The 20,514-nt window shown below is 38.9% G+C and overlaps 1 protein-coding gene across 8 annotated transcripts in view; it reads right to left on the minus strand.

Moving 5' to 3' along the window:
- The window catches only part of HEATR5B (HEAT repeat containing 5B), a 109,602-nt gene that overhangs the window by 44,635 nt on the left and 44,453 nt on the right, over positions 1 to 20,514 (minus strand). For all 8 annotated transcript variants that reach the window (XR_749080.2, XM_030921441.1, XM_030921440.1 and 5 more), the window contains 6 exons: positions 18,814 to 18,973; positions 17,700 to 17,889; positions 14,870 to 15,039; positions 9,790 to 9,934; positions 5,479 to 5,718; positions 4,720 to 4,971 (listed from right to left, as the gene is read on the minus strand). Coding sequence is in view for 7 of the 8 variants with exons in the window: in XM_030921441.1 (XP_030777301.1) it covers positions 4,720 to 4,971; positions 5,479 to 5,718; positions 9,790 to 9,934; positions 14,870 to 15,039; positions 17,700 to 17,889; positions 18,814 to 18,973 (1,157 nt within the window). In the remaining variant the exon portion in view is untranslated. The remainder of the gene's footprint in view (positions 1 to 4,719; positions 4,972 to 5,478; positions 5,719 to 9,789; positions 9,935 to 14,869; positions 15,040 to 17,699; positions 17,890 to 18,813; positions 18,974 to 20,514) is intronic.

Here is a 20,514-nt window from a genome sequence, read left to right on the forward strand (position 1 = left end):
GAGAAGGGAAAACATTTGGCTAGAAGCCCACAGTGCTTCCTCACCTAAAGGAAGCAAAAACATACCACCAATAAAAGCAAGGTTTTTTTTTTTTTTGAGACAGAGTCTAGCTCTGTCGCCCAGGCTGGAATGCAATGGCGCGATCTCGGCTCACTGCAAGCTCTGCCTCCCAGGTTCACGCCCTTCTCCTGCCTCAGCCTCCTGAGTAGCTGGGACTACAGGCGCCCGCCACCACATCTGGCTGATTTTTTTTGTATTTTTAGTAGAGATGGGGGTTTCACCTGGTGTTAGCCAGGATGGTCTCGATCTCCTGACCTCGTGATCCACCCGCCACGGCCTCCCAAAGTGCTGGGATTATAGGCCTGAGCCACCGCGCCTGGCCAAAAGCAAGGTTTTGAACTAAGTAGGTTGAAGAGGTATTTGTACTCTCATGTTTACTGCAGGACTATTCACAGTAACCAAGATATGGAACCAACCTAAGTATCTATCAATTGATAAAGAAAATGCGGTATAAATACATAATGGAATACTATTCAATCATAGAAAATAATAAAGTTCTATTATTTGAGACAACATGGATGAACCCGGAGGCATTAGGTTAAGTGAAATACATCAGGCACAGAAAAATACCACATGATCTCACTCATACGTGGAATCTAAAAAAGTTAATCTAACAGAAGTAGAGAGTAGAATGGTGGTTACCTAGAAGTTGGGTGGTTAAGGGTAAGATGCGGATATGTCAGTGAAAGTATATTGAGTTACAGTTAAATAGGAGGAATAAGTGTAAGAGATCTACTCTATAGCATGGTGACTATAGTTAATGACAATACACTATATTCTTGAAAAATGCAAAGATGGTGGATGTTAAGTGGTCTCACACAAAAATGATAACTAGGTGAGGTAATGCATTTGTTAATTTGCTAGATTTAACTATTCTACAATGTATACATACTTCAAAACATCTTGTTGTACAAGATATATATATATATATTTGTAAGTCAATTAAACAAATTTTGCCCATGTGATAAGCTTAAAAAGTTAAGATGATAATTATTATGTTACATGTATTTTACTACAACAAAAAAATTGAGAAACAAACAAGAATGAGGTATAATAAACTATTGCCAAAATTTGGGAGAAAATTCCCAAGGCAATAGGAAGTAGATTAAAATGGGTCTACTTATATTATGCCAACCTGAAAGTAAATAAAAAGACCTATTATTCCTCCTGCACTCTATCACCTAATTTACAACGTCTAGGACTATATCAATCTACCAAACCAAAATCTAGGCAATTGCTTCTGTAACGAGGGGTGCCACTTTCCCCAACGACCAGAGTGCTGCTGCTTCTCTGCCCATCTCTATGTCTACCCTTCCAAAGCAAGACCTCTGTCTTTTTCTAAATCCCAGGAAATGAACTCTTGAAAAGGTGGGTATGAGAAGGGGACTGAACAAAAACTTCAAAGTGGAAAGATAATTAGGGGGTTTATTATATGCGGGGAGTAGTAATTCTCTACAATTAAAGCATGGGAGATAGGAAGATGAAGAGATGAAGATGATACAGGAGAGCCTGAAGAGCACATTTACTGGGTCTATACTTTTTCATATACTCTGCCATGACTGTTCGGAATCAGAATGGCAGGCGGTGATGTTAGAAAGCATCCCATTAGAAAGGATCCAGAGCAAAATATGCCAGACGCTGGAATCTGGGTGGGAGCTGTTACAGCAGCTTACCATCCAACTGCAGATGGGAAATACATGAACAACAAAGAACACAGGCAATCCACCTCCACACTGAGAGAAAATTTCACATATGGAATCTTCTCCTTCAAGAATATATAAACAATTAAGTTTATTAAAGAAAAATGCAACCAGGGAAAAGAAAGATTCTGAAGATTCAGAGAAATGGCTACTCTCTGGAAACAATTTTCTATAAAAACCAGAATAAAATTAAAAAAAAAAATCATGTGGCATCCTCAATAGGATGGAAAGAATCATGGCTGCTATGGTATAAAAACAGAAAATCTTAGAGAGTAAAACGGATATGATACAATGGAGGTGGGAGAAATGTAGACAAATTACAGGAAAATTAAAAAAATTAAAGCAGACTTAAGATTATTAATGAAGGCTGAAAAAAGCAAAACATCAATGTATAAAGAAAAAACCTGTGAGGACCTCTGAGCACTAAGGTAAAAAGGACAAGACACAATGAGGAAGAAAAACAACAGTTAAGATCTACAAAGAAAGAAAGGCCTACCTAAGGATTTTCACTATTCGCTAAATGTAGTACGCACACTTACGATTCCATGGCTTTACAAATTCTCTTACTTCCTCTGATTCTTTTTATTTATTTATTTTTTGGCAATCAGCTTTTTCATGTTGAATCCCTCCGCTTCTAATAATCCAGTGTGGTAGGCAGAATACTGACACCCCAAAATCTCCACACCTAATCTCTAGAACCTGTGACTATGTTACCTTGCAGGGCAAAAGGGACTCTGCAGATGTGATTATGGTTATGGAGTTTAAAACATGGAGACTGGCCTAAATTACCACAGCAGACCCAATCTAATCACATGAGTCCTTAAAAGCAGAGCACCTTTCCTGGCTGCAGTCAGAGACACGTGAGGACTGAAGAGGCATCACAGAAAGATTTAACGCCGCTGCCTTTGAAAAGACAGAAAGGGAGCTGTGAGCCAAAGAGTGCAGGCAGCATATACAAGCTGGAAAGAAAAGGAAAGGGATGCCCCCTAGAGCCTCCAGAAAGGAACACAGCCCTGCCGACACCTTGATGTTACCCCAGCGAGACTTCTGACCTCCAGAACTGTAAGATGATAAACTTGTGTGATTTTAAACCAAGTTTGTGGGCATTTGTTAGAGCAGCAATAGAAAACTAATGCCATCAGTCTCTTCTAACCCTTTCTCTGCCTTTAAAACTTCAAAATAACCTCTTCTGTGATGTCTTCCCTGGCTTTATTGGAAATGAATACTATATGTTTTTTAATGTTCTCAAAGTACTTTAACATATTACTATTAGGACACGCCACAACCATTTGACCTAGAAGTCTGTCTCTCTGTCTTCTAGGCTATAAGTTCTTCCAGGGTATGGACTATGTTTTTTTCTTCTCTGTATCCCCACTGTATACCAAAAAATAGGATGCAGTAAATATTTGCTGAATAATGACATGAACAAAAACACTGTGTTCATGATGTATTGTGCTTTGCTGATACTTTATATTCAGAGTCTCATTTTATACATGTTGTACTACTGTTTTACAGTTTGTATGTTTTTGAGACAGAGTCTTGCTCTGTCGTTCAGGCTGGAGTGTGGTGGCGTGATCTTGGCTTACTGCTACCTCTGCCTCCCGGGTTCAAGTGATTCTCCTGACTCAGCTTTCCGAGTGCCTGGGACTACAGGCACGTGCCAAGATGTCCACTAATTTTTTGTATTTTTAGTAGAGATGGGGTTTTAGCATGTTGGCCAGGCTGGTTTCGAACTCCTGACCTCAAGTTATCCACCCGCCTCAGCCTCCCAAAGTCCTGGGATTACAGGCATGAGTCACCGCACTCAGCCTGTTTGTTTTAAAAATATGTATGTGAGCTCTGCTGCTGCTTATACACAATGAAATAACCTAAAAGGCATTTTCAATTCATAGATGTCAATATTGTTAATACATACAATTTGTCTTCAGATATTTAAAAAATGATTGGGTGATAAAGAGACAACAAACTATAGGATAAGGAATCTGTTACTCTATCACCTCTCAATTTCTCTGGGTCTCTTCAACTATGAAACAAAGGTACTGGGTCTGATGGTCTCTTTGTAAATTCCCTATAATATCAGATTCAGGGGATACACGGTATAAAAAGTTTACAAAAGATAAAAAATAATGAGATAAAAATTGTTTCCATAATAAACAATTTTCACCTTTTCAAAAATACCTAATAGCACTTCTGAAATTTGAGAGTTTGCACTCTACCAGGGCATTCATGAATTCTGACATTCTCCATGGCTCGGGATGGCAAAGCTCATTTTATTTATATGCCTTAAAATTTTACCATTCCCGGCCGGGCGCGGTGGCTCAAGCCTGTAATCCCAGCACTTTGGGAGGCCGAGACGGGCGGATCACGAGGTCAGGAGATCGACACCATCCTGGCTAACACGGTGAAACCCCATCTCTACTAAAAAATACAAAAAACTAGCCGGGCGAGGTGGCGGGCGCCTGTAGTCCCAGCTACTCGGGAGGCTGAGGCAAGAGAATGGCGTAAACCCGGGAGGCCGAGCTTGTAGTGAGCTGAGATCCGGCCACTGCACTCCAGCCTGGGCGACAGAGCGAGACTCTGTCTCAAAAAAAAAAAAAAAAAAAATTTTTACCATTCCCTTTCTGCTGAAATGCTAAAATCCAGGACAATGTACTAAGAAAATCTAAGTAACTGCCATGATTATCCTTTGGGCAAATGATTAAAGAGACAGACACACAGATCAATCTATCTTGTGGACCACCTTCTTCAACTTATCTTCCCAATAGGAATCAGAAGATGAATAGGATGAAGAGTACATAGAGGGGACAGAAAACTAAGATGAAAGGCAAGAGAACTTACAATAAATAAACGGCACATTCTAAAGCACACTACATCTATAGCAGTAAAATATCTCATAGCAGTAAAACATCTCAAGCTGTAAAAATGCTTTGGGGAGAGTAAGTACTGATTTTAAATTTACTTGTAGGGTTTCGAAGTTTAGCAGAACGTGCCAAGGCAAGATCAAAGTGAGCCTGGTCTGCATTCTCACACAAATTGATGATTCGACACAGGCAATCGGCAGCAAATACCCGAGTGGCCCAGCGAGGGGCCACAAAAGGCTTTGATTTATCTTCTTCACCTAACGTGGTAAACATGGTATCATCATCCATCTCATCCTTCTTTTCAGATTCTTCATCTTTTCCACTACTTAAGAGAGTTGCAGTACTCATATCTATAACAAGAATAAGGAATATCATAATAACCTTACATAAGCAAAAATGATCCTTTAAAAAGTTATTATTGTTAAAATTTTTTTAATTTTAAAAAAAGACTAAATTCTTACTTTCTGGAAAACAGCAAAACTAGCAAACTTTTTTTTTAAAAATCAAAAGCCAAGGAAAGGATAACATAAATTACTTTTATGTAAACTACATTTACATATTTCAATAGTTTTACATACTATGTGTTACTCTAGAGTAACTCGGGATTTTTATGTATGAAAATTTAGTTTGAAGTTCCAAGAAATTTTGAAATACATTTTCCCAACAATATAAAAAAGTTCATTTGTTTATAACATAATTTAACCTTCAACATTTTGACAGGGATTTGTAGATCAAAAGTTATGACTTTTAAACATAAGCTCAGATTTACATGTATGTATCTTTATACATATATCTATATGTATATATCAGAAGTAAAACAATTTCCATTATTTTAAGAACACATATTAAATACTTACCACTAGAAGCTGCCAGGACATCTTTACAAAGCATTAGCCAATGAGAAAGTTTTTCTACTGCCAGCGAAGAAAGCATATGTCCCAAAGTGTCATGAATATCAGAACACAATTTTCTATCTGTCTCCCGGTCTAGCATTCCAAAAAGTAGTCCCTCAAGACCAGTTTCTGTTATATTAACACCTTGGTGCCGGCAATGGATATCACTTCGAGAACTAACCCCAGGTGCAAAAGGATTGACATCTGAAAGATAATTTTTACAAATGAATTTGTATGGGATTTTTGGTGTATGCTATAGGTAACAATTATGATAAAGATCAAGTCTTACATATAAATTCACAACAGCCACAAAACCAGCTAGCTATATACAATTTAACTATGGCCTCTAGTTTATGTATCTTTGGAATCATAATTTAATCTGGCAATTAGAGTAAAACCTTGAACTGTAAAACTGATTATTCTGAGATATTGTAAACAAATCTCAGGGAACGCTCAATAAATATTTGATTCTAATAAGAAAAAGTGTGGGAAAGAGATATACAGCTAAATATATTTAACAAACTAAAAAACTGTTTTATTTGTTAGAAGAATAAATTGAAACTTAGTCTTATAGTTCAGATTTTAAAAATTTTATAAAGTCAGAACACAAACTCTAAGTGGACTGTATCCTAACAGTTCATTTAAAAATTGGCAAAATCCTAGTCGGGCGCGGTGGCTCACGCCTGTAATCCCAGCTCTCAGGGAGGCAGAGGCGGGAGGATAGCTTGAGCCCAGGAGTTCGAGACCTGCCTGGGTAATACAGCAAGACCTCGTTCTCCACAAAAAGGAAAAAAAAAAAAAAAAAAAAAAGGACAAAAAAAAATTGGCAAAATCCAAGGCCGGGCGCAGTGGCTCACACCTGTAATCTCAGCACTTTGGAAGGCGGAGGTGGGTGGATCACCTGAGGTCAGGAGTTCGAGATCAGTCTGGCCAACATGGTGAAACCCCGTCTCTACTAAAAATACAAAAATTAGCTGGGTGTGGTGGCGGGTGTCTGTAATCCCAGCTACTCGGGAGGCTGAGGCAGGAGAATCTCTTGAACCTAGGAGGCGGAGGTTGCAGTGAGACGAGATTGTGCCACTGCACTCCAGCCTGGAAACTCCGTCGGGTGCAGTGGCTCAAACATGTAATCCCAGCACTTTGGGGGGCTGAGGCAGGCAGATCACAAGGTCAGGAGTTCAAGACCAGCCTGGTCAAGATGGTGAAACCCTGCCTCTACTAAAAATACAAAAAGTAGCCGGGTGTGGTGGCAGGTGCCTGTAATCCGAGCCACTCGGGAGGCTGAGGCAGGAGAATCACTTGAACCTGGGAGGTGGAGGTTGCAGTGAGCCGAGATCATGCCACTGCACTCCAGCCTGGGTGACAGTGTGAGACTGTTTCATAAATAAATAAATATATAAATAAATATAAAAATAAAAAATAAATAAAAATTGGGAAAATTCACTAAAAAGTAACGTCATGAAATATTAGTTAAATTTCTTGCTTCACCGGAAAATCTTTTCATTCTTGTAAAGAACAGTAGTATATAACTGGTGGCTTTAAGAATGAGTATTACTATGCCCTCTGAAGTCTACAGCCCTCTGAACCCTGAAGGGAGTAAGACAGAGGAATGGAGCTGAAAGGTAACTATTTTTGTTGTGTCACCCCAAATACAGAATATAGTGAGGTTTGAAGAAAATAGCCATAGTGAGTAAAATTCTAAAACAATAGAAAAAGTTAAATGAAAAGGTTCCAAGAAAAGAGAACATTAGAAAGAGATTAGGCACAGAGACTTTTCTTTCACTTAGCAGTGCATAGTGAATATTTTCCCATTTCACTAATTACATTTCTATAGTATGAATGTTAATGGCTACACCGCAAACCAATACATTAGGATAAAATTAATTGATTAATCACTGAGGACAAATTCCTTAAAAGAAAATTAACTGATTAGAGGACAAATTCCTTAAAAGGGAATTTCTAGGTCAAAGGGTAAGCACATTTTGAAAACTTCAAGGACATAGTGCCAAAAAACCCTCCAGGAAATGTGCGTGATTTTTACATTTCTATCTGTAGTACAAGAAATATCTATTCCTACTTTTCCCAACACTGGTTATAATTATTTTTAATCTTGATTGGTTTTATAGAAGAAAAATGCTATCTTATGAGTATAATAACATGCAATTGTTAAATCACTGGAAGTTAAAGATACTTGTTATTTTTTCTTTATAAAACGTGCTCTAGTGGTTTTTACAAGGTGCAAAGACAAATTAACATTGCAGGCCTAACACTACCTTAGTAAGACTTAATTGCAAGGTTAGCCCTTGGCTAGCATCTGGGAATTGGGTTTCTAGAGGTTTCCCTATTAATTCCCTGATAAAAGTGGTTCACTGTACCTAAACTGTGGCTTCTGCTGAACATCTGCTTTCCTTCTGAGAGTCTGAACTTTTGGTATGTGCCAGGCAGGCCATGCCTATGGGATCAGCCCCCAGTAAAAACATTGGGCATTAAGTCTTTAATAAGCTTCTCTGGGAGAATACATTACACGCATGTTGTCATAACCCATTGCTGGGTTGCAATCTGTATGACTCCATGGGGACAGGGCTCTGGGAAGCTTGTGCCTGGTTTCCTCTAACTTCATCCTACACACCTTTTCTTCCTTTTGTCATAATAAACACAGCCAGGAAAATGCCTATACACTGAGTCCACCCAGGAAATCATCAAACCTGGAGGTGATCTTGGGGACTCCAAACATACTCATTTGTAAAAGCTTTAAACACTTTTATAAATAAGTACATTAGTAAATAAAATTAGTTAATAAAAAATATATTTTGCAAATATTTTTCCCTATCTTAGCTGTCTTTCTTTTCTTTTCTTTTTTTTTTAAGAGACAGGATCTCACTATGTTGCCCAGGTTGGACTTGAACTCCTGGGCTCAAGGGATCTGTCTCAGTCTTCCAAGTAGTCTCAATTTTGTTTATGGCAACCGACATGTAGAAGTTCTGAAAATTTATATGTATTCAGAAGAGGTCTGTAACTACTTTTGGTGATGTTTTCTCTCCAAAAAGCAATAATGTCTACTGTTAGATTTTTATCATAACCTTATTTTATTTTTTTTTTTGAGATGAAGTCTTGCTCTGCCACCAAGGCTGGAGTGCAGTGGTGCGATCTTGGCTCACTGCAAGCTCCACCTCTCGGGTTCACGCCATTCTCCTGCCTCAGCCTCCCGAGTAGCTGGGACTACAGGCCCCCGCCACCACACTTGGCTAATTTTTCTGTATTTTTAGTAGAGAAGGAGTTTCACCATGTTAGCCAGGATGGTCTTGATATCCTAAATTCATGATCCGCCCGCCTCGGCCTCCCAAAGTGTTGAGATTACAGGCATGAGCCACCGTGCCCAGCCTAATAAACTTCTTTAATATTCTACAATACTGTATGGCTGTTAATAAAGTTCTTATGCTATGCTAAAATTGAAGTTATTCTTGTATCTTGCTTCTTTGTATCCAAGCGGATTCTAGGCATCAGAAAACTTTTATAAGTAAAAATTTTCCCTCATAATCGGGGAAATACCTCTGTCAATTAAACTCTTAAAAAGTTTCCAAACTACCTACACCCAGATATCAGAAGACCAGCCAGGAATTTAAGCTATACCTAAAACCGTCCAAAAAGCAGAAAGAACTAAAGGAAGCAAAAATCAACCTTTTGCTACCAAACATCTGATATTTCATAGCTTTATTGGCTACTTTGGTCTTACCTTCTTAGAGGAAAAATTACATCACAAAAGGCTAACTACCATCCAGAACTGGAAACCTTCAAGTGCCCCTAAAACATCCTCAAGAAATGGCAGAAATATTCTGATACTAAATATTACTCAGTTTAAGCTACAAATAATTTTTTTCTAAATCCAGTCGTTCACACCCAACTTTTTACTTATTTATTTACTTTCTTTAGGAGACATGGTCTTACTCTACCACCCAGACTGGAGCACAGTGGTGTGATCACAGCTCATCGTAACCTTGAACCCTTGGGCTCAAGTGATCCTCCTGCCTCAGCCTCCTGAGTAGCTAGGATTACAGGTACACGACACTATGCCCGACTTGCAAAAATTTTTAAAAAGCAAAAATGCGAAATTACCAAGAAAACCACATTGGAATTTTTAAAGTGGTAATGGTTTTATTTCAAAGAATAAGACATCTGGCCACATTTCAACACAAAAATGTTATTTGATAAATAGTACTTATTTGAAATGTAAAAGTATTTAAACAAAAAAGAATATTGACCAATAATATAACTTACTGGCACTACTACTCTCTTTGTCCCCTGCATTTTTTGCCAGGCTCATGGCATATTCACAAACTTCAGCTGCTTCTCTTTGTGCCAGTTGCCGAAGACATGCCACAGCTGCTCGTCGAAGTAACAAATGGGAACTACATAAGTGAACCTGTAAACCATAACAATGTTAGGCAATTTCTCTTAAAAAAGCTGTAATTCTTTAACCTTATTTGTCTAATGAATGTATATGCATGTATATACATACACATATATATACATACATATACACACACACACACACACACACACATATTTTTTGAGACAGATTTTCACTCGTTGCCCAGGCTGGAGTGCAGTGGCGTGATCTCAGCTCACTGCAACCTCTGCCTTCCAGTTTCAAGCGATTCTCCTGCCTCAGCCTCCTGAGTAGCTGGGATTACAGGCACCTGTCACCACGCCTGGCTAATTTTTGCATTTTTGGTAGAGATGGGGTTTCACCATGTTGGCCAGGCTGGTCTCGAACTCCTGGTCTCGTGATCCACCCACCTCGGCCTCCCAAAGTGCTGGGATTATAGGCATGAGCCACCGTGCTCGGCCCTAATGAATATATATTAACATCTTACTTCTGAAGATGCTCTTAATTTAACAACCTCAGTTTGTTTAAAATACAGTCAAATGATGGCCTTCTGACAAAATACTACTACTAAGAAAATATATGAAAAATATGTTAGTTGCCAAAATAACTGTCCCAAGATCTTTGCTCTAAAGTTCATACAATATACTTACATGAAAAATCCAGAAGGACTTTCTGCACATCTTATTTTACACATGGTCCTACTCAACTTTGTCATCTAAATGTTTTAAGCATATAGAGATCAGACGTAGTGAATGAAAAGTTAAGGGGCAGAGCACACCGTAACATTTGAAAGCAAAGGAGGTTATTTAGTAAAGTGAAAAAACCAAATCAAGCAAACATAATCACCTGAAAAAATTGCAAAATGGGGCCTTTTGCTACAGACTTTTTTTTTCATCTGCAAGGTCCCCGAATATAGTACACTCTAAAACATAAAAGTATAAGATGCAGCATGGCATAAAAGTTAAGAATTCAGGCACAGCTGCCAAAGTGGGTTTGAATCCTGGCTCTGTCACTTATTCCTGTGACACCTTACACAAGTTACTCAGCCCCTCTGTGCCTTGATTTGCCCACATGTATGGTGGGAATATTAACTCTTCACAGGAATACGGTGTAAATAAGTAAAATGCTTACAATGCTGGCTAGCACATGGTAACTGCTCAGTAAATGTAAGCTATTATAACTGTTACTATAAATCTGACTCATGAAGAAAATATTAAATTATGTTCCATGTGCTGCTTTTTAAGCAAGGAAGTAATCTTTCAGAAAGAATCCCAGACCAAATGATGGGGATGGAGAACAGGTGTATGGAATATACCTCCTTTCACAATGCCAGATAGTATATTTTTAGGCTATTAATAGAGCATTTGGAACTCAAGATATACTTGCATGAAATCATAGCCCATGAAATTTATACCAAGCATTAATAAAAATAAACTATAACTGAGGAGGAAAAAAATCTGACAGATTTTTATCAACAAAATAGTTTGGTTATTTGTCTTTTTGGTTTTTTTTTTGAGACAGAGTCTCGCTCTGTCGCCCAGGCTGGAGTGCAATGGCGCGATCTCGACTCACTGCAAGCTCCGCCTCCCAGGTTTACGCCATTCTCCTGCCTCAGCCTCCCGAGTAGCTGGGACTATAAGCGCCCGCCACCTTGCCTGGCTAGTTTTTTTGTATTTTTTTTAGTAGAGACGGGGTTTCACCGTGTTAGCCAGGATGGTCTCGATCTCCTGACCTCGTGATCCGCCCGTCTCGGCCTCCCAAAGTGCTCAATTACAGGCTTGAGCTTATTTTGTTTTTAAGACAGGGTATCACTCTGTCACGCAGGCTGGTGTGCAGTGACACAATCACAGCTTACTACAGCCTCAACCTCTTGGGCTCAAGCAATCCTCTCGCCTCAGTTTTTGATTTTTTTGTAGAGACAAGGTCTCACTATATTATAGCCCAGGCTAGTGTCAAACTCCTGCGCTCAAGTGATCTGCCCGCTTTGGGCTCCCAAAGCACTGGGATTTTATTTACTCTTCTTCCCGAAAATAAAGACATTTTGGAAATTTCAAACACTCCATAATTAATTAGAAAGCTCAAGCATGGTCATATCAAATGGGAAGAACAAGTCACTTAGTCTCTTGAAGTTTCTGCCTTTTTATTTTTACAGTGGGGACAACATCCAACCCACCCATCTTACACAACTGCTGTAAGAATCCAGTGATAAAATATATATGGAGAACATCATAAAATTTTAATTTAGTAACAATTACAGAGAATTGTAGCTCAGAAAATACATTCAACAAATGTTGACTGGCAAAGCCTAAGTGAAAGAAATAAAACACTTTACAAAGTGTTTTCAAAAACTCCACTGCAGTTATTCTCAGGTGTACTTCTCTCTTTCATTTTAACATCTGTGATATTAGAGTTGTAAAGTACAATCAATGGTATCTTTCAGTCCCTGTATTTATTGAAAAGATAATCCTATCCACACTGTAGTGGTAACATGTGCCAAAGTTGTAAGTTATATGACTGTGTTTGTGTGAATTCAATTCTGGACACTCCATTGTGTTCCGTTTGTCTACTTGTGTATACTTGCAATACTACCCTGTCTTTCTCATTGGAGCTTATGGCAAATCTTGATAGTAAGTATAGTAAATCTTCCAACTTCATTGATCTTTATCAGCACTTTGCATTTCCCTATTAAATTTAGAACCAGCTTGTCAATTTTTCCAAAAACACCACTCTTCTACTCCATTTAGCTTCTGTGAACAACACAACCTCTATTTCTTCTTTAATCTCTCTTAACTGCTTCTACATATTCCTTGCTGACTCCTTTTCTCTTTTCCGAATTTTTTAAGTAGGGTTCCTCAATCAGGACTCTCTCCTTGGTGATCTCATCTACTCCTATGTCTCTGTTTTCCATATAAATGCTTATGTCTCTCAAATTTACCTCTTTAACCAGACCTCTCTTTTCTGAGCTCCAGGCCCATATAACTAACTATCCACATGTCTAAAACTGAATTAATGATATCCACTCTTCCCAACCCTCCTCCTCCAATGTTGCCAATCTCAGGAAATTACATTACTATACTCAAGTCAAAAACCTAGGCCATATCCTTCTAACCCTCTTCCCCAACTATGCCCCACTGAGAGCCAATTAATGAACAAATACTTCATCCTAAATATTACCCAAATCGACTGATTTCTCCTCATTCACTTACTACTTAGACAAATCACTATTAACTTCTTCTGAGAATACCACAATTCTTACCCTGTAGAGTCTAATCTCTATCATGCAGGAAGAACAAAATGTAAAAAGTGCAAATCTGATTATGTCACTCCCCTGCACAGAACACCTTCTAATGGTTTCCCACTGCTTTTAGAATCAAGTCCAAAGGTTTTATATATGTAGAAAGTCTGTGCAGTATGTCACCTGGTTAGTTGTCCAGCCTCATCATTTCCTCTAGACCCCACGTCTGCCTCTTCTCTCAGCCTTAACCACACTAACTAATTGGCTCTTTAAATGTATGTATTGACAGCCCTTCCCAGTTTAGGGCCTTGCACATATTTTTCTTCCTGTCTAAAAGTAAACGCTGTCTACTTCAATATCATGCCCTTTGCAAACCAACTCCTATTTATTCTGCAAATCACACCTTAAATATCTTTTTTTTTTTTTTTTTTTTTGAGATAGAGTTTCGTTCTTCTTGCCCAGGTTGGAGTGCAATGGCGTGATCTCGGCTCACTATAATCTCCGCCTCCTGGGTTCAAGTGATCCTCCTGCTTCAGCCTCCCAAGTAGCTGACATTATAGGCACCTGCCACCACCCCTGGCTAATTCCTGTATTTTTAGTAGAGATGAGGTTTGATCATGTTGCCCAGGCTGGTCTTGAACTCCTGACCTCAGGTTATCCACCCACCTCAGCCTCCCAAAGTGCTGGGATTACAGGCGTGAGCCACCGCGCCTGGCGTTAAATACATTTTTTAATGAAAATCTTTTCTGAATGTCAGGATTATGATAGGTGTCCTGCTATATGCTCTCTTATGCTTTCCTCCAGGCTTTTATAGTACTTATCTGTAAATAATATTTTTCCATATTCCTTTGTAAACTATAAACTTTACTATAACAGAGGCTTGATCTTGTCTCATCCACAAATGTTATCTCCAGTATGTTGCATGGTTCCTGACATATAACAGGCTATCAGTAAGTATTTAATGAATGAATAAATTAACAATTATAATGATAGCAACAGATACTCAGAAGTATCAATCAAGTTTTAGGAAATAAAATTCTGAGTAGGAAAAACTAAAAATGTGATATATTCTTTTTTTTTTTTGAGACTGAGTCTTGCACTGTCACCCAGGCTAGAGTGCAGCGGTGCGATCTCGGTTCACTGCATCCTCTGCCTCCTGGATTCAACCGATTCTCCTGCCTCAGCCTCCCGAGTAGCTGGGACTACAGGTGCGTGCCACCATGCCCAGCTAATTTTTGTATTTTTAGTGTAGATGGGGTTTCACCATATTAGCCAGGCTAGTCTCGAACTCCTGACCTAGTGATCTGCCTGCCTCAGCCCCCCAAAGTGCTGGGATTACAGGCGTGAGCCACTGCACCCAGCCCAAATGTGATATATTCTTAGCGAGAAAATAAACAGTTCATCAAGATATTTCTGACTTTATGAAGTCATAAAATGACAACTGAAGCTCAAAAAAACAAAGATCTAGTATTTGATATCATAAGAGGGTGACTATAATTTTAATTGTACAGTTTAAAATAACTATGGATTATTTGTAACACAAATAAATGATAAATGCTTGAGGTGAGGAATACCACATTCACTCTGATGTGATTATTATACACTGCAGGCTTGTATCAAAATACCTCAAGTATCCCATAAATATATATACCTACTATGTACCCATAGAAATATTTTAAATGTAAAATAAAATACAACTTAAAAATCAATGAATGAAATAGCTCTATACTTACACAAAGGCTAGGAACAAGACTAGATAGATTGACATGTCGTGGTGCAAACATGTGAAGCTGCTGAAGGCAAGATATGGCAGCTGCCTGAACAAGAGAATCTGAATGGTCCTGTGTTATTGCACAACCCACCAAACAAGAGGAACGAATTGTAGAAATTGTTGCTCCATTTCCTAGTGCAAATTGAAAGAAAATATAAAATACAATTATTTTATTAGTACCACCAAAAATATTCCTAGTAAACAATTATCTTCTAAATAACCATTCCATCCAATTATTATTCAGTTTTTTTTTTGTTGCTGTTGTTTTTGAGACGGAGTCTCGCTCTGTCGCCCAGGCTGGAGTGCAGTGGCGTGATCTCGGCTCACTGCAACCTCCGCCTCCCAGGTTCAAGCAATTCTCCTGCCTCAGACTCTGGAGTAGCTGGGGTCACAAGCACGTGCCACTACACCCAGCTGATTTTTGTACTTTTAGTACAGATGGCATTTCACCATGTTGGCCAGGTTGGTCTTGAACTTCTGACCTGAAATGATCCACCTGCCTCGGCCTCCCAAAGTGCTGGGATTACAGGCATGAGCCACCACACCTGGCCTATATGCATATCTTTATATGTAAACAAGAAAATCATAAAAATCACGTTAAGAGCTACATTCTAGTTTATATGCATTGCCTTATCATTATCACTTTAGAAAATACTTGATAAACACCTATGCTTAATAAAAGGCACATATTTATCCTCTTCATATCCCTGTGATATTCACAGGAAGAACTATCCTCACTTTCCCAAGGAGGACAATGGGTCTTAGAAAGAGGCTTATTTAAATCACCTATTTTTCCCTGTAATACCAGCATTTTGGGAGGCCAAGACGGCAAATCACCTGAGGTCAGGAGTTTGAGACTGGCCTGGCCAATATAGTGAAACCCCCGTCTCTACTGAAAATACAAAAGTTAGCTGAGGCAGGAGAATTGCTTGAACCCAGGAGGCGGAGGTCGCAGTGAGCCAAGATCATGCCACTGCACTCCAGTCTGGGAGACAGGGCGAGTCTCTGTCTCCCTGAAAAGAAAAACAAACAAACAAAAAAATCACATATTTTTCAATTTCTAGCATTTTCTGTAAGTCTTTTTCCTTTTCCTCTCTTTTTAAAAATACCTGTCAAAATGGAGGCAACATAGCATAGGGATTAAGAATGCAGGCAACGGGCTAGGCGGGGAGGCTCGTGCCTGTAATCCCAGCACTTTGCAAGGCTGAGATGGGAGTGGGAGGACTGCTTATGCCAGGAGTTTGAGAACAGCCTGGGCAACATAGCGAGACCCCATCTCTTAAAACAAAACAAAGAAAAAAAAAAGGCCAGGCATGGTGGCTCAGGCCTGTAATCCCAACACTTTGGGAGGCCGAGGCGGGTAGATCATGAGGTCAGGAGTTCGAGACCAGCCTCGCCAACATGGTGAAACCCCGTCTCTACTAAAAATACAAGAAATTAGCTGGGTGTAGTGGCAGGCACCTGTAATCCCAGCTACTCAGGAGGCTGAGGCAGGAGAACTGCTTGAACTCAGGAAGCGGAGGTTGTAGTGAGCTGAGACCACACCACTGCACTCCAGCCTGGGTAACAGATTCAAAAAAAAAAAAAAAAAAAAAAAAAGAACGCAAGCATCGGAAATTGATTGATCTGGGCTTCACTTCTTACTCCAAGCACTCACTAGTTTCCAAAACCTTGTAAAAGTTCTTAACCTCTTGGCTGGGCGCGGTGGCTCACACTTGTAATCCCAGCACTTTGGGAGGCCAAAGTGGGCGGATCACGAGGTCAGGAGATCAAGACCATCCTGGCTAACATGGTGAAACCTGGTCTCTACTAAAAATACAAAAAATTAGCCAGGCATGGTGGCGGGAGCCTGTAGTCCCAGCTACTCGGGAGGGAGGCTGAGGCAGGAGAATAGCATAAACCCGGGAGGCAGAGCTTGCAGTGAGTCTAGACTGCGCCACTGCACTCCAGCCTGGGCTACAGAGTGAGACTCCATCTCAAAAAAAAAAAAAAAAACCCCACAACAAAAGTTCTTAACCTCTATCAGCTTCAATATTTCATCTATAAAACAGAGATAATATCAGTGTCTGGGTTGTTAACAGAATTAAATAATGTATATTAAAAGCTCAACCCTCTGAAAACATACATAATAAATGACAAAGGAGAAAAAGGAACTCTGAAAGGGGGTTATGTATTCAGGATAGCTTTACAATAACTTGCTGACTTGGGAGTTTAACCATTAGTAGAATTAGTTCAGTGGAATTAAGTGGTACAAACATAGGCTTTAGGATTATAAATGTGCCACTCATAAGTTGACTAACTCTAGACAAGTTACTCATCTTCTCCCAGTTTACTTCCTCATAGAAAATTAGCTAATATCTTTTTCCTCTAACAAAAAGAAAACAAAATTTAGATAATATTTACCTTACGACAGTGGTTTTTCAAGCTATGTTCCTAATCCTTAGAGTTCAAAAAAAGTGAAGCAAAAGTCCATGAAGACAAGTGGATAGCATTCTAGGCCAAAGGAACTCCATTTTTAACTTTGTTTTCATGGGACTCCAAGTAAAATTTCATTTAAAATGTTTTCTCTGCTCAAAACTCCAACAAACATTATCATGTCATAGGTTTCTCATAGGGATTAAACAAAATGCCACATGTGAAAAGCTGAACACCAGGCTTTCAGTAAATCCAAGTATTCAGTACATAGTAATTGTTATTACAAAATTTCTTCAAGCAATGTGATGGTGACAGTCAGGAAATTTAAAGATAGTGATTATCTGTCTAGGTTCCTTAATTTCAGATGATTTACTTACCTTGTAGTTCAGGGCCAACAGTAGTTATTATAGCACCTAAGCATCGACCCAAACACTGATGAACTTCTGTATGTGAAGGCGGAACTGTCAACAGCAAGGTAAGAACTAGAGACAATGTTGGTTCCACATAGCCACGATACATCGGACCACTAGAATCCACTATCAAAGCAAGTGAATGAAGAGACCAAGTCTAGAATAAAATATAATTTCATTTTAGTTGTAAGGAAGAATTCAAATGTACTGAATTGAGTATACTGAATTGTTACATGGGTATACTCTTAATATTTTGAGGCACATCAATGTGAAGTAGCAAATCAAGATTGTAGGATATTTTCACACACACTGTCCATCTTCACTAGTTATATTTACTTAAGTATAATAATGTCTAAAAAGAAACAACAAAAACAAAATATTCAAAGGGTCCACATGAAGATTCAGCCAATGACCCAGGCCCTAGGTTGGAGTACTACAGGAAGACAGAGAAGGATGGTTATTTAAAAAAATAGCTTGATCGGCCGGGCGCGGCGGCTCAAGCCTGTAATCCCAGCACTTTGGGAGGCCGAGACGGCTGGATCACGAGGTCAGGAGATCGAGACCATCCTGGCTAACCCGGTGAAACCCCGTCTCTACTAAAAAATACAAAAAACTAGCCGGGCGAGGTGGCGGGCGCCTGTAGTCCCAGCTCCTCGGGAGGCTGAGGCAGGAGAATGGCGTAAAGCTAGGAGGCGGAGCTTGCAGTGAGCTGAGATCCGGCCACTGTACTCCAGCCTGGGCGGCAGAGCGAGACTCCGTCTCAAAAAAAAAAAAAAAAAAAAAAAAAACTTGATCAATCTAACAAATCTAAGGAAATTCAAAAAAAAGAGGAAACAAGTACACAGAATAATAATAAAAAGAAAATATGTTTGAAGGAATGTACGTGAATGGGTGAAATTCTCAGAATAAGACAGACTTTAAGACTAGGCTGATAAACAAAATCTTGCTGTGCACTATTACAAAAACAAACCCTAATACATTTGTCCTAACAACTTACCACAGACATTTTTATTTTACAGAGCAAATAATTTTCCAAAAATTTTCTAAACTTTTGTAATAAAAAAATCAATTAATATTATACCTGGACTTCAGGGGATGTCCCATCTTGTGCTAGAGCCAATAAAATGCTGACACTGGTCTTCAGATGTTGTCCTGAGCCTATTCCACCAACATAACGATGCAAACAACCAAGAGCCAATGAATGACCAGTCCTAGATACAACATCTCGAGCCGATTTCAACCTGAAAAAAAGATTATGCTTCAAGAACTGATTTTGCTATTTCCCTATAAAAACAACAACCTTATAAGTCACACAGAAACAGGGAATTATTGGGGAAATAAGAAAAGATTACAATCAATTACTTCTTTCTCTCTCTACTCCCTAACAGGAGTTAGAACTTCAATTTAAAATAACTGCAGCTGGTTGTGATGGCTCATGCCTGTAATCCCAGCACTTTGAGAGGCTGAGGCCGGTGGATCACTTGAGCCCAGGAGTTGGAGACCAGTTTGGCTAACACGGCAAAATCCCATTTCCAAAAAAAAATTAAAAACTTAATCAGGCATGGCAGTGCACGCCTGTAGGCCCAGCTAGTAGGGAGGCTGAAGTGAGAGGACTGCTTGAGCCTGAGAGGTTGAGGCTGCAGTGAGCTGTGATCACGCCACTGCACTCCAGCCTGGGTGACAGAGCAGGACCCTGTCTCAATAATAATAATAATAATAATAATAATAATAATAATAATAATAGGTTAAAAACATACATTTGACTAAATAAAGCCTATTTTAATTTTAGAGAAAATCTGACAACTCATTTTTAATATTAATTATTCCTTGAAAAGCCAAGACTTATTTGAAAAATTTTTATATTTTTAAAAAATAAAATAATAACTTTTAGGTTTGGTTTTAAAAATAGTAAAAAGGTATTTGTATTCACAGTATTACATAAAATATTTTACACTTAAGAAATACCCTATAATTATGATTTGAACCTCTTTTAAAAAGGTCAATCTTTTTTCTTTGTGAAATATATTTTAAATGAATTCAAATACATAAAAGGAGATGAACATTACTTTAAAAAACAAGCTTTGAGACTCATATACAGTATGCACCAACTTCAGGTATACAATTACATTTTAAATGTATATAAAAATATACAATTTAATGAGTTTTGATAAGTATACAGTATGTAACCACGGCATAATAATTAGAACAGGGATGTTCAAGATGAATATGAGGGGTCTTCAAAAAGTTCATGGAAACTACGCATCATGCAAGAAGTATACATGGATTTCAATATTTTGGGGTACCAAAACAAACTTGTACTAACTTGTTATAACACATTTGAACAGGATCTAGTTTTAGGCACTAAGAAGGATAAGACATCAGTTTGAAAAGTGCCCCTATCAGAGCAACATAAATTCTGCTAAAGCTGAAGTAATAACAAAGGTCAGATTTATGGTGAAGCTTGGGTGGAAGAATGGTGAAATCACCGATGCTTTATGAAAGTTTGTGGGGACAAGGCTCTCAAAGATATCAGCAAACGAAAATGAATACCTCGTTTTAAGAAGAGATGAGGCAGGCTGGGCACAGTGGCTCACACCTGTAATCCCAGCACTTTGGGAGGCCAAGGCGGGTGGATCACTCGAGGCCAGGAGTTCATGACCAGCCTGGCCAACATGGTGATACCCTGTCTCTTCTAAAAATACAAAAATCAGCTGAGTATGGTGGCACGTCGTGCCTGTAATCTCAGCTACTTCAGAGGGTGAGGCAGGAGAATCACTTGAAC

The sequence above is a fragment of the Rhinopithecus roxellana genome, chromosome 17 (genome assembly GCF_007565055.1).
Source record: "Rhinopithecus roxellana isolate Shanxi Qingling chromosome 17, ASM756505v1, whole genome shotgun sequence".
NCBI lineage: Eukaryota > Metazoa > Chordata > Mammalia > Primates > Cercopithecidae > Rhinopithecus > Rhinopithecus roxellana.